This window comes from Phalacrocorax aristotelis, chromosome 13, assembly GCF_949628215.1.
Source record: "Phalacrocorax aristotelis chromosome 13, bGulAri2.1, whole genome shotgun sequence".
NCBI classification, from domain to species: domain Eukaryota; kingdom Metazoa; phylum Chordata; class Aves; order Suliformes; family Phalacrocoracidae; genus Phalacrocorax; species Phalacrocorax aristotelis.
In genome coordinates this window covers 11,965,043-11,979,333 of record NC_134288.1, presented here as the reverse complement: position 1 = coordinate 11,979,333, position 14,291 = coordinate 11,965,043, and the positions used below count along the sequence as shown (strand labels likewise).

Below are 14,291 nucleotides of genomic sequence, written 5' to 3'. Positions count from 1 at the left end.
ACGACTGCATAGTTTTAAAATTGGGATACTTCAAATGTCAATCTTCCCCTCCTTTTGAATTAATTTTCTATTTTAAAACTGCTGATACGTTTGCTGCTGACTTCTATTTGACGATTAACAACAAATATATAGAAAGACGTCTCTTCCAAGCGTTGCTCTATCAAGCAGAAAACCTGAGTTCAGGTGCTTCAGACATACTGATACTGCTGATAAGCCTTTGCACCAATGAAGTGTTCCTTTACCCCCTTTTTTACAGGGCAGAGTGAATATAATGGACAAATATTAGTGTAAAACTAAGTTAAAAAGCCCTCAGCAGAGTCAAATAAGCAGTGGACGTAAACTGCTTCTGTGGTTCCTTCTGGAAAAACGTGTACGCTGTTTAAAGTTTGTTGTCCTCCAGGATAATTAATAATGCTTCCTATTATTGCAAGATGTATGCTAGTCTGCTTACAAAACTGAAACATTTCAGAAATCACTTTGGGTGGTGCTTCCCCACACACACTTAGATCATCTTATTAGATAAACAGGAGTTTATTTGGCTTTTGTTATTAATTTTGTCTCCTTTGATATGACCTAGACAGTGATAATTAACACTAGCTCATGTGACAAATTCAGGATTTCTATCACAACTTGAATTTTTGAACAACACTGTTCCTAAATCTCAGCAATCTGTGTACTTGTATCAATTTGGAAGCTAGGATGAGTTTTGAAATTCAATATGGAAGTTGAGCACTGCATATTAAATTAATATCAATTTTCCTAACAGAATTAAAAGCAACACTTCAGAAAGGGAATGTGACTCTCATATAAATTCCTCTTCTATGTGTAGTTCAAATACTGCCTGCAACTTTAAAAGTACTTGTACTTAATACTCACTGATCAAAGCAAGTCCAAGGTATTTCCCACCCTAGCTATTAAACGAATAAATAGGATTATTTTCACTGGGAACATCAAGATGTTACCATCATTAATGAGGCTCCAGATTTTGGTGTACAAAGTCACTGCCAAGTACAGCCCTAACTCATCCCAAAGAAAGCTAGAGAGAAAAATTAGGAAGTAAAGAAACACGCACTAATGGGAAACAGAAAAAGAAATCACTGCTCTATGTAACTGCATACTACTAGCACCAAATATCTTTTTTTTTTAATGCAAAACAGGTTGGGAGGAGACAAGGGGCCTTAGTGGCAGCGTTTAGATGCAAATATACTCTATGTTCCTATCACCCAGTACATCTGTGGGAGTGGCTTGATTTTCTTCTTGCTACTACTTAATAAAACTACTGGCATATGTAACAACAACATCTTGTACCTGACAAGTACAGAGCAAACATATAAAGTAAATTCATGTCTGAAATATGATAAACTGACTGATGGAAAGAGTATCAGAGAGAGCAAGTCTGCTAATCACGGTAAATTTTCTTAATTCCTAAAGGGCCTCGTGCACTGAGGGCACAAATAAGGATTTGCGGACCACGACTTGAAGCTCTGGGAGAACGCAGGCTGTATTTTCAAATACTGTGTATGAAAGAATCCTGTCCTTACCCTCCCCTAGGCAACCTCAAGTCCAAACATTAGACACTTAGATGTCTGAATTAGTCATCTTAAACCTCTTTCATAATCAATGTTCAGAAATAAGCATTTCTAAACAGTGAGTCACTTTGTTCTAAGATTAGTGTCTAAAACAGATTATATGTTTTGTCCACTGAAGGTGTTTTTCTTGACAGGCTAGCTCAGACTTAAGGAGTTCTAATTTTTAGATACCTGAAGTTAGATGACTCATCTCCATAATGCTGTAACTTCTATGTTTTGAACAGCATATAAAGATTTGTTAAATAAATAAAATCTTGTAGGATACTCTTAAAGATGATGCAAAAACAGCTTCTCAGGAAGCTTTTACAGATCAAACCCATCCAAAAAAAAAAAAAAAGCAGGACAAATTTTTTCACAAATACACAAACAATTCACCTGGGAATTTAGTAATGGCACAGAGTCTCCACGTATTAGTATAACTTACCTTAACAGCAATCTGAAGTTCTTCCTTGCATTTGATATAAGAGTTCTTCATCACACGTACTAGGTTGTTTTCTATTTGTTATTAATGTCTGGTACATACACATATTTTTGAACCAACAATTTAGCTACAGGCATCCAATATTCTACTGAAATTGGTTAAATCTGTGTAACCTCCAGTGTGGTAAAACTTCTGCGCAACCCCCCATAAAAAAAAACCCCAAACTCACTGCTGCCTCAAAACCTGTAGTCCTGTCTCCTAGAAAAATAATTGTATAGTAATAAGGATATTTTAAGTGATATGATTATGAGATAGAACATGTCATAAAAATTTGACAAGTAAAATAAGCCCTTATAGTTTCATTTACATGTTTCTCAATTTTACTGTCTAAACACTACTGTTTCTGACAAGAAAAAGCTAGTTTCTGTAGAAGCTTAAAAAATACAAGTTTATAAAAATATGTATCTTAAGGGTTCACTATAAAAAAGGCACAGGGCTGAATTAATAAAATATGAAACAAAAATACGCAGGGAAAAATAATAACCATTTAAACATTTGATGTGGGTAAACACAATTAAAATATACCTAGTAAGTCTAAGTGCTATAATAATAAACAGCAATTTAGGGTACCTGGTGTTCCCTCAGTGTTTAAAAATTGCATCTAAAAAAATCTCATCTTAAGTTTATAAATTATCTTTTATCAGTTATTCTACATGTAAGTGTTTAATCACTAGGTTTATTTCTGCACATAAAATGTAAAATTGGCTGAACTGTGGTTAAGAAAGCTGTGAGAACTGGATTTCTGAATTCATTAACCTTCAAATGAGTAAACATTAGACACCAGGTCATGTGTTTTGTAAATGTGAAATGCAAGATTTCATCTGAAGTTCCATCACTAGAACTTACATTGTAAAACTACTTAGCTGGAGTCAGTCAAAAAATGTCATTAGCAGAAAGACTTGTTCAGGCTACAAAGTAGTATTTACTTACCTTTATGTGAGTTACAAGGATGCTATTCAAAACCTGCAAAAATATGCAAGGCAATATCTCTGCCTAATATCCACTTAAGATGTGTCCTTGTGTGCGTGGATCATGTGTGAAGAATGAACATATAAATAGGAAAAATAAGGGTACTGCCTCCCCCCAAACTTAAAAGTAAAGAATGGTCCTTAAATTATTTCATGTAAGGAAGAAAAGCAGCAGGAAGAACTTGGATATACTCGACAGTTAAAAGCTGTCTGCAGAAGTGTAAAGTATCGTTGGATAACACGTTGAGGGTTTCATTCTCGGCACTACCACTGAAAATGCAAGACCTGAGACAGGTGCCAAATCTAAATCACAAAAATACAATTCAAATTAGTACAATCAATTGCTGATTCACGGTGCACACTGTGCAACCTTCTTGTAAAACTTAACACAAATATATCAATACTTACCTTTGCTAAATTCGAAACATTTGTTGTCTTTATGGGAAAAATTTAAAGCTTAATTATGTAGTTTTCATCCAGAAATCAGCTGTGGAGGTTGACAGGCTCTTAATCATACAACTATCACATGATACAAATGAAACTCTAGAAGTGCCTCCCATTTGTGTGTATCTCTGTGTGCGAATCTTTGAAGGTGGAGAAAAGTAGTTTGGTGCCATATTAAGAAATAAAACCCAAATCCTAAACTCCCTAGTCTTGCAGAGCTAAGAATGGATGGGTATTCAAAGAAAATGTAAACAATTATTCAGGAATATCCCTATGCGATACATACATTTGAACAACAGTGAAGATGAAATGGCAGCAGTCCTTTCAGGCTTTACAGCATTGTAATTATGATCGCTTGCCCAGGATGGTGTGCTGTTTTCTGCTGCTGGCTCTTTAGCAATAGGTTGAGTGTTTGCCTCAGTCTTGGCAGTTGACAAAACAGTCTTCTTCATATTCATCTCTCTTTTCTCAGGAAATGGTCTCTTTTGGTTTGAAAGAAGCTTAACACCTGCCTGCATGATTAAAAGAAGCTTGATTACTAAAAATCAGCAAATACATTATATTGTAAGAACAAGCAGAGATATGGTTACATACATGTACACAAATTTATTTTATACTAAGCTCCTGTAAATACAGTTGAAATTATGTCATTTCGCATTTGAGTCTATAGAGCAAGTTCATCTACACTGTAACTTCAGGAAAAGAGAATGGCAAAGAAACCACCTCAGAATAAGAGTATTTATCATCAATTTGTGGGGGCGTTTTTTATGTTTGTTTGAAAAACTACTCCCCATTTTCAAAATGGTTTCAAAAGGGAAACGAGAGGCTTTAATTTAATCTTTTTGCTTCCCAAAGCACACGTACAATGCAGTCACATTAATTCACAATTCACAGTAATTCCAAATTACTGTCCAAAACCCAGTAATCTGGAGTTTAAGAAGGTAAAATTAATTTGGAATTAAATTGAAATAAAAAAGATGTATTGCTTATCCTTCTTTTTAAAAGGCAAATTAATTTGGAATTAATTTTTTTTAAAGTGCACTGCTATCTAGAAGGCCCTTTCAAGAAACTATCTCTGTCTAGAGGCAATTATTAGATTTTTAAAGTGACAGCAAAAAATTTTATTGTCAGAAGAATTAAACAATGCTTTTACCACAGAAGGCAGCAAGAGAACAAGGGGGGAGCATGGGGGGAAAGCAGGGAAGCAAGCTCCTCTTCAATGCAGGACCTGGCAATTTTATTTGTCCGAAAAAGGAGAGCACAGAAACAGGTCACTGTGCTTCATGGCAACTGTTTTGGATCACGAACACTAGCTTACCTGCAGTTGAGATTTCGGCATGCCAGGTTTTTCAGATTTGGGTTTGATCTTCTCTTTAGGTTTTGGTTTTGCATCTTTGCCAGCACTTAAAAACTTCATAGTGGCTGCAGCATGTTTGAGAATGCAGTCACTGCTGCAATACACAGAATCAGGCTGAGCCAAATTAAAGCAGCCAGGACCAATGCACTTTGATGCACCAGGAGCTTCAATTACCTATAGATTGAAATGGAATGAGTTCAAACTTCAAGGAGGAAACAACAGAAACATACCTGTGTAACATGAAGAAACGCTTGCACATCACATGTGCAGACCACAGCTATGACTGTTAGTGACTTGCACAATTGCCAGCGTGAAAGCAACTTTCGTTCATGATGTAACAGAGTAAGAATTTCACTCTTGTAACACACTTTTTTCAGAACATGTTCTATTTTCAAGTGCTTTATCTGCTAGCAGTGAACTAAGGGAGGATGGTTTCCTAAATTTTCAGATCCCATAAGCATGCAAATGCTTTTTTCTGATCCTCTACATCATCTGAGAAATCACCTTAATAATGCAGAACTGGTTTCTCAAGAGCAAGGTTTCTAAAACACATTTACTTATTTATCACCATCAGCAGCTGTCCTCAACCATGCACACATGATAAAGGAAGCACTCAGCTAAACAGGTGTACAGGTAACTCTTGCTCTAGGGTTTTACCAATTTTAATTTTACAAGTCACCAGCTTACATAAACACAACCATTCTCCTAACTTTGCTGTTCCCTAATACTTCTTACACATTGAGAAGTTTGCATACGCAGTCTGTATTTTTCTCTACTTCACAATTACTCTCTTATATCAAAGCATTATATACTGAGCACTTCTCCAAATGTTAAGATTTCGACAATCACACATTCCTTGAAAATAGAGTACATTAGGTCAAAGTCTAGAAAACTCTGAAAGCTCTTTATGCTCCAATATATCACCTCTAGGAATTATGCCTTTGGTTCCACTCTTCTAGATTAATCCTAAAAATGTTATACAACTGGCCTGACACTTGGAACTACTGTAGCACTAGACAGCACCTCCCCTATCAATAAAGTGCAATTTGTGATTACTCAAAGGAAGTTTTCAGGAGTATTTCCAGTTTAAAAAAAAAATATTTGCATAGCATGGCTTATTTCTCCCCAAAAGTCAGTAACACAGCATTATCTGCTGCAGTCTGATAAAACCTGGGTTTGGGAATTTTCCCATAAAAAGCAAGCTTATGCTTTAGAATACTTTTCTATCATGTACACACTTTCAACTATGAAGTACCTGAAAGAAGAATCGATTCATGTTCCCTAAGAAGGGCTTCAACTGAGCTGTCATTTCTGATTAAGGGCATTTACTCAGATGATAAAACTTTCAGTGTTGAGGTGCCTATACAATTTCCAGCTTTAATCACAAACCAAAACTCTCCAGCTATAGGTGCTTATGGACAGCAACAAAAAGGAGTCTTTCTCAAAGTGCTTCAAATACTGGTGTAAGAGAACAGATAAACTGAATAATCAGACTGGTCAGTCATCGGTACCACAGAGGGATTTCAGGGCATCAACATTTGAAATAGCAATGATCTTTTTGCCTAGAATGGGCAGGGAATTCTGCAGCCAGAGTGTGGTGCTTGTTTATACAAGCTAGAGGGATTGTAACTGAGGTACGAGGGACAGCATGGGCTAAAACACAGACTTGACCCTTCAGTTTTCTCTAGACATGGTACCACCTGGCAAACACAAATGGAGCAGTTCCACCCCATTTCCAAATACCAGAGTACCTAAATTAGCAGTTCTTCCGTAAGAGGCAGTGTGTTAATGATACTTAGGTTTTCCTCGCATTAAAGGAGAGGTGCCTAACACGTTTAAGTAACTTATTAGCATTTAATATCAAAGAGTAATTGGTAACACTCAGAATCAGAACTTCAAACTAATACTAACGTTGTCAGTAAAATGCAGACCAACACGAAAGGAACTGGACTCTCAAAAATGTTTTTGTGTACAAAAGAGTACAAATGTATTTGAAACTCTGTGAAAACACTTTTAAGAAATATACTGTTTTCTATACACTTGACTTAAAATAGTAAATATTTATATATTAAGCTCAAACTGTTTTGATCTATACACTAAGCGCACTATGCTGATATAGATAGCTCTGCTACTTAAATGCACTAGAAGTGGGGGGTGTTCCAGAAATGTTTTGTAGAAAATGTACTGCAACAGAAAGATTCCTCCAGACAGCTGCTTACACTCAAACTTGTAATACTTATTCTAGGGATGATTTCAAAGTTTAAAGATTAGGTGTCAAATAACAAATTCATACAGAAAAATATTCATAGCTGTAGCACTCTAACAGCACATATGCTAAAGACGCTCTTCAAGGCATACTAAGAAGGAAAATGTTCACGATGTTGGCATTACTACAGTAGCTTAGGCAGTACAAAGACAAACACTGTTGTACAAAGTTTTTTAATTTGTGTACATTGAGCTGAAGAAGCTTCTTTGCCTGTATTTTGAACTCGGCATGGACCTTGCTATTACAAAATTTAAGCTTCTTTTATATTTTGTGCCTGAATTTGCAATAATTCTAAATACAATTTTTTTAAATGTTGAAAAGGCAGTATAAAAGAATTCTCTATGTACTAATAACTTGAAGAAGCATCAGGACAAAAATCACTTCAAAATAACACTTTCTTCGTTTTAGTTCCCGTACTGATAGAACTACGGGTAAACTTCTGTTAAACAGTAATATTTAGTGGGTTGTTCAGCTTCATATTTAGCTCTAAAAAACCAAGCCAGGTTTACAGCCATACAAGTAACCCGTTGTCTCAATGTACTCAGTGAAACACAAAAAATAACAATACTTACAGGTTGAAATATCTTTAGTTTTTTCTTCCCACTTGGATTTGCAGCTTTTTCAATCCTACCCTTGATTCCTTGGTCCTCAACAGACTTTTGTTCAATTGTTCCTATGCTTGTGAATTCTGTGCCATCCACATTCAATTGCCCTGCTTTAGCTTCCTGCTGGTCTATTTCTGAAACAGGCTCATCCTGTCCCTGTAGAATGGTGCAGTTTGGACAGATATAGTCCTCACCATTCCTTTCCAACAATCGCCCTCGAGCCTCAGAAATACCCACACAGTCACCATGAAACCATTCCTCACATCTATCACAACAAATCATAAACCTAAAAAAAAAACAAACAGTAAAACATTGTGAAATTAGAAGTCTATTAACATTCAACAGATATTTCAAGCAGCAGATCTTAAGTACCCCACCAAAGTACCAGTATACTCTTTTGCCTCAATGTTCATTCCTGTATTCATTCGTTTATCCCCTCTTTTAAATATTTGTTATATACTTCCCCCTAAACTTCAAACAAACCCAAGGGCTCATTTACATATACTAAAAAAGTAAGCAATAGCATTTGGCTTAATTTTTCATCACAGAAAAATTCCAACTACTTGCACTACATTTTTAGTTGAAAACTTTGCCTACCTGTTGTTATGAGGCTGACGACAAATACAATACAGTGCGTTTGGGTCATAAATTTCAGACTCAGGTTTGCTTTTGGGCAGTTCTTCGGGTTCTTCATCTGTGATCCCTTTTGCACCAGGGGCAGGCTTTACCTCCTTCTCAACCTGAAGATCTTCAGTGTCTTCCTCAGACACAACCACCTGACTTGCAATCTCAGTGCTGTCTGCAGTCTCAGGCTCTTGTTCCACAGGCAACTCAGACTCAACTTGTTTTTCAGACTGGACATCACCTGGTTCTGTAGGATCCTCTTCTGAATTTCTTTTCCTCAGGCGGTTCTGTATATCCTTCAATGTCAGCTGCACAGGTTTCTGTTCAACGCGTTTCTTTCTTAGTCGATTCTGCAGCTCCTTTAGAGTTAACCCATCACTATCGCTATCAGAAGTATCATCTTCCTCCTCCTCTTCCTCCTCCTCTTCCTCTTTTGTGTGTCTGCTTTTAGAGCCTTTCTGATCCTTACTACTCCTAGTGCTAATCCTCCGAGTTGGAGGTTTTATATCCGGGGTGCTCTCAACACTGTCTTCTGAAGCAGTTTCAGCGTCTGTAGCGGGACAGGATGCTGGCTCACTTGAATCTTCCAGAGCAGTAGGAACACTCCTCCTTCCTCTGCGTCTTACTGTCGTAAGAAATTCTTCCACTCTTTCTGTTCGCTTTGGTTGCCGTCCACTACGTCTGAGGTTTAAGCTTTGCTGCTGCTGTTGTGGCTGTTGTTCACTAGAGTCCACATCAGCATCTCCCACACCTTCTCGCTTAGCAATTGTAGTCCTTCGAAACCCCCAGGTTTTCCTGAACTCTTTACTTGTTGGCTTTATAGTTTTTTGTTCCTCCTCATTGCTTTGCTCACCTTTCTCATCCAAAACTGATGCTAAAACCAAGGGGAGAGTTAGTAAACCGGTAGCGAAGGAAGATGGTTTTTCTTCAAAGGTTTTTTTTCAACATAATACATATATATATATATATAAAATCACACAGAAAATAGATCTCCACCTCATTTTAAGACCCTGAAAACAGATAAAATGCTTTCTGGTGAATGTAATGCAACAGCAATAACAACTAAGCACATCACTGAACACTGTGCCAACATAATCCAGCTGTTACAAACTCTTCTGTTATTTACAAACTATGTATATACACATACATACACAATGGACAGGTAAGCATATATTCTGCTCAATTTAAAAGGAAGAAATCTTACCAGGAGAGCTGTTTTCCATGTTGTCAGTATTAGATTCAGATTCTAATGGCAGTGGCTGTGAACTTACAGCTTGTTCCATAGTACGGACACCACTGTCCCCACCCTGAAACGCTGAAGAGAAACAAGGTTCAAAAACTCAGATTCAAAAAGACTCATATCCTAAGTAATTATCAAATATTCTGATGTAATCTCGTTATGCTATTGTAGCAGATACTTAACTTGAATTTCAACCCAGTAACAGTCGCTGAATATTAACAAAAAGTTGACTAACTCCTTCAAAACCAAAGTGCTAAGTTAAATATATGCATATGGACACCATACTGACATATTTATTAAAGAGCCTTAGGACTTCAGATATTTTCTGCCGTTTCTCAAAAAATCCTTTCATGGTAAGAACCTATTCCGTGGAGTTTGTCTGGGGAAAAACCTATAGCAGTTCCACTCCGTATGTGGGCAGAGGAACCAGGCATGCAGCAGTGTGAAAAACCGTGCAGCAGAACAAGTAGTCAGCTCAGACTCCTTAAGAACAAGCAGTCATAAACAGACAGTACAGACACAGCTAATGTTTTAAAGGTAAGGATGGTATATTCCCTATCAGTAACATTTGCTGGTAGAAAGGACTGCTGATTACCTGCAGCAGGATAAGAAACAAGGTAGAAACAACATCCAGTTTAAAGAAATTCAATGCTACTGTTCAGATAATACAGGGTTAGTCAAAGATTAATGAGTTTTTGGATTTTAAGCAAAATGTAAAACCAGAGAAATACCCTAGTCTCCCTTGTTAAAATAAACCAGGCCTGTATCTTGTCTGTTAAATAGTTTAGCTACTATTTTTAAGTTGTTTCAGAAACACTGGTGGGTATTTGGGATAAAACAATACACTTTCCCTTCATTCTTTCCCTAACAAGGTTTATTGGATTGAAGAAATACAGAAAAGAATAAAATAAAAATCTTCTCAAACATCTGACAAAAAAACCCAAAAAACCAAACAACACACCCAAAACCCTGTGTGTGTTGAATGAAACTCAAGAAAGGCTGCTCCTTGACATGGTTATTTACAAAAAGGTTTTCAAGCCTATATGACCTACCAGAATGACAACAAAACAAAACAAACCCCACATAACACCAAACAAACAACAAAAAAATCAGCAAAGAACCTCCAACTTTACAGGTGGAGCCACAGGAAAAAAAAATTCTTTTGGGAAAAAAAAATTGTTGCAAACAACTCAAATCCTTTCTTTCTCAAAAGTCTCCTCCAGCGTACTAGGAGACTTACTTGAGAAGACAGAAGCAAATGAGAGAAATAAAAGATCTGAGAGTGCATTTTGAGTAACTCAGGAATAACCTAGTTTGAACAAGTATTAAAGTTAGTATTACATCATGGTGCAGTGTTTTAAATGAAACTCATGTGAAACTATAACAAGCAGTAGTAAGAATTCCTCAATGAGCTGGGTAAACAGAACAGTACTTTAAAAAACAATGAGAAACACCCCCCAATTCCCCCCAGAAACGTTTCTGGAGTAGTCATATGCATATTCCTGGCTCCAGAATTGCACAGGTAAGCCAAAAGGGAACATTAACAGAATTTCTAAGTAACAGTACTTGCTGAAAGAATCAAAAATATTTCTAACAGCTGTACACATTACAGCTACAAGTTTTCAGAGGCACCTTTCCCAACCTTGCAGTGTACCCTGGTGATAAATGGCTCCTTATTTCATACATCAGTTGCCTTACTGTTCTGCCTCATCAAACAAACTATAGTGCAACTCCTCTGCTTTCTAGTGTTATATTTAACAATGCTACAACAGAAACGTTAACTGTCAATGCTATGCAAGCATCCATGCAAATACGTTAATTAACACAAGTTGTAACTTAACAGTCATTTCAGTAAGATACTGTGTCGCTGTAAAAGCTGCAGATTCCAGAACAACAATTTAAATAGTAACTGATTACTTTTAACATTACAGCTAGAATAAAAAGTTTTAAGCCTGTAGAACACAGGTAAAAAGCTGAAACTGCTTCAATCCAATATGAAATTCCACCAAGTTCCCCTGTAAAAAATCCCTTTAGGAAAAAAAAACAACCCAACACTAAAGTTATATTCACACCAGAAAAAGGCTTCAATGGAAGTAAGGGAAAAAGTCAAAACAGTTAAAGTTTACATCTTTGTTTACCTTGGAAGATGAAGAAATGTTAAAACCTACAAGCAGAAGTAATCCAAATTCTGAGATTTAAATTCCAGATAAAACGTAAAGAAATAGGAAGTCTCTTCAGTGTCCTCTATATGCTTTACCTGACACAGCATTAGAGGTTGGAATAGCTTCTCCCTGCAGAGCTGAATGAAAAGGAGAGCCAGAGGAGGGCAGTAAAGGATCAGAGTCATTCAGCATTATCCTTCCAGCACATGCTGAAGGGCAGAACTGAGTCTCTAAGCTGTCTGCAGGACCAAATACTACCAGTTCTCTTCCTGCTGGCTCCTGGGGGAGGAAAAGAAAGAGAAAATAAGGCACCGATATATTTATGAACTTATCTTAGTATTTCTTATATAAATTTGGGATTGTTTTGCCTCTATTACATTCTAATGCAAATTCCATTATTTTGCCTTCTTGACAGTTTTCTACTTTCAGGAAGACACTGAAACCAGAAAGAAGAGTTGAAGTAAAGCAACACCACCTCCACCACTTACCAACAGTTGAGACCTCTGAAATAAACACAAAATACAATTGTACTCTCAATTTGTTTAGATCCTATTATGACTTCCAGAACAGTAACAAATTGTAATCAACATGTCTATTCTATTTACAGGTTTAAAAGCATTCTGAGAGTGAAATTTAACAAGCATGTACTGTGCAATGAAAATGCAGAAATGCTTTTAAACTCCCTCAGCACACCCAAGGTTACAGTAGGGAAGATTTGCCCATTTGTACTAAATTTCATCCCAGAACACATCTGCAGCTTTGGGGATTTAAATTGAAGTGGCTACTCAGTGGTTTTGTAAGGTAGGATAATAAAAATTTATAGTTGAGCTTCAGAATTAAGGAATATTCCTTATAGCTGTCCCTTTCACTAGTAAGGTTTGCAATATAGAAAATTTCAGAAGCTTTATTTCAAGCTTCTATATCAGCAGGTTATAGCAATAATACCACATTTTCCTAAAAATTAACCCTTGGAAAACTTTTCAAAATCACAAGGCATTCTTTTAAAGCATCTGAAGAACAACTGTTTAGTTCAGGGGTCCCAATTCACATGCAGAATGGCAATGGAACATCATCACTGACCGCTTGCTTCGATGAGCTTGAAAATCAGTAGGAAATGCCTGCTTTTAACCCAAAACAGTCTACCAAACTACAAGAGCACTGGAAAAGTATTTGGGAAGAAAAGGAGGACCAGATGGAGAGGATGGAAAAAGTCACTTTTGAACCGGCCTATAAAATAAATCAGTGCAGACAAAAGAACAATACTGGATGACGACTCTGTGTGTCAGCATTCTGCAGTCAAAGATGCCGGGGAACTGTCACAGTAGGTGTAAGAAATAACTAAAATAAAATTCAATAATTCTTTCAAAGGAGTGAAAGCTGATTGCTAACACTCCAGCAGGTGGGGAGGCATCCAAATTTAAGAAGAGATTAGATAATCCTTCTCAGACATGCTGATACACAGTCTGACTTTATACAGTTTTTTTCCAAATCTCAAGCCCTCAACTCTTTAAAGCATCTTTGCTCTTTAGAAACTCTTTTTACTTCCTAAGCAGTGGTCATGGCTAGCCATTCTCCAGTAACATGTCACCACCCCAAAAATAAGGATGGTAGAAAAGACAAACCCCTCCCCAAATCTGACTGTCATTGGTGGATGACTTCATTATTTCAAGAACAATAGATCTCAAAATTTGCATGACTGTGGCAAAGCAGAATTAGGAAAAAACCCAAATGTATAGCTAGACCCACATCAGTATTTCCTTCCCCTGTACCTTCTCTATAGGGGATTATGTACATTATCTACATTCTTTCCCTCAGCTAACTATTCCCACTTCAAGAAGGAGGGGTGGAAAATTAAACAAAAAAAAGACAACAAAATAAACTGTTCTTTAAAGACCCTAGTGCTATATCTCATGGCATTGAATACCTGCTCTAATATGTATTTTGCTCCATTGTCTGAATCAGTGTTTACATCCAGGGAGTCAGTCACTGATGGCTGAAGACAGTCTGAGTTTAAAGTGCTTTCTTCCACGCTGCTGTTCTGTAATAACCTTTCAATCTCCCTGTTCAGAATCTCCAACTCATCACACATCACGCAATTTTTAAGTGATATGCCTAAAGGAAGAGGGAAAGTCAGCTGATCACTTCCTGTTCAACTCTAATATTGAACTATGAAACAAATTATGCCTCTAGAATATGCATGAAGCACATCCTAGTTGAATAGTTTATCCAGTAACATACTAAAGAAAGAACTGTCTAAAGGATTGTCTTCACAGTGCGCAATTATGTATCTGTGCGTTCAAGGCCTTTACAATTATGTTTGAGCTACAGAGCCGATATTGCTAAAGCGTTCCAAAACTGGAATCGGCATCCTCTCTTAGAAGACATTCTGGCTCGTGAACGTTAATACGTTTTATAATATTAGTCACACCCCACCCAGTGGCAAGGCTGCACAGTGCGCAGTCAATAGCTCTCATTTCACATAAAATCGCATTTTTAACACAATAATTGAAACCTAAGAGATTCTATGCAAGAATCAAGCTTCTTTTTGCATCCAT

At 36.9% G+C, this 14,291-nt stretch overlaps 1 protein-coding gene across 3 annotated transcripts in view; it reads right to left on the bottom strand.

Annotated features, from left to right (window-relative positions):
• The window catches only part of DIDO1 (death inducer-obliterator 1), a 55,156-nt gene that overhangs the window by 28,744 nt on the left and 12,121 nt on the right, over positions 1–14,291 (bottom strand). The window contains exons 2-8 of one of the 3 annotated variants that reach the window (XM_075108557.1): positions 13,661–13,848; positions 11,832–12,015; positions 9,539–9,649; positions 8,308–9,208; positions 7,678–7,996; positions 4,801–5,013; positions 3,769–3,994 (exon numbers count right to left, since the gene is read on the bottom strand). In XM_075108557.1, the coding sequence (XP_074964658.1) occupies positions 3,769–3,994; positions 4,801–5,013; positions 7,678–7,996; positions 8,308–9,208; positions 9,539–9,649; positions 11,832–12,015; positions 13,661–13,825 (2,119 nt within the window). In that variant the 5' untranslated portion in view covers positions 13,826–13,848. Of the gene's footprint in view, positions 1–3,768; positions 3,995–4,800; positions 5,014–7,677; positions 7,997–8,307; positions 9,209–9,538; positions 9,650–11,712; positions 12,016–13,660; positions 13,849–14,291 lie in introns of all 3 variants that reach the window. The other 2 variants (XM_075108558.1, XM_075108559.1) reach the window with 2 other exon arrangements.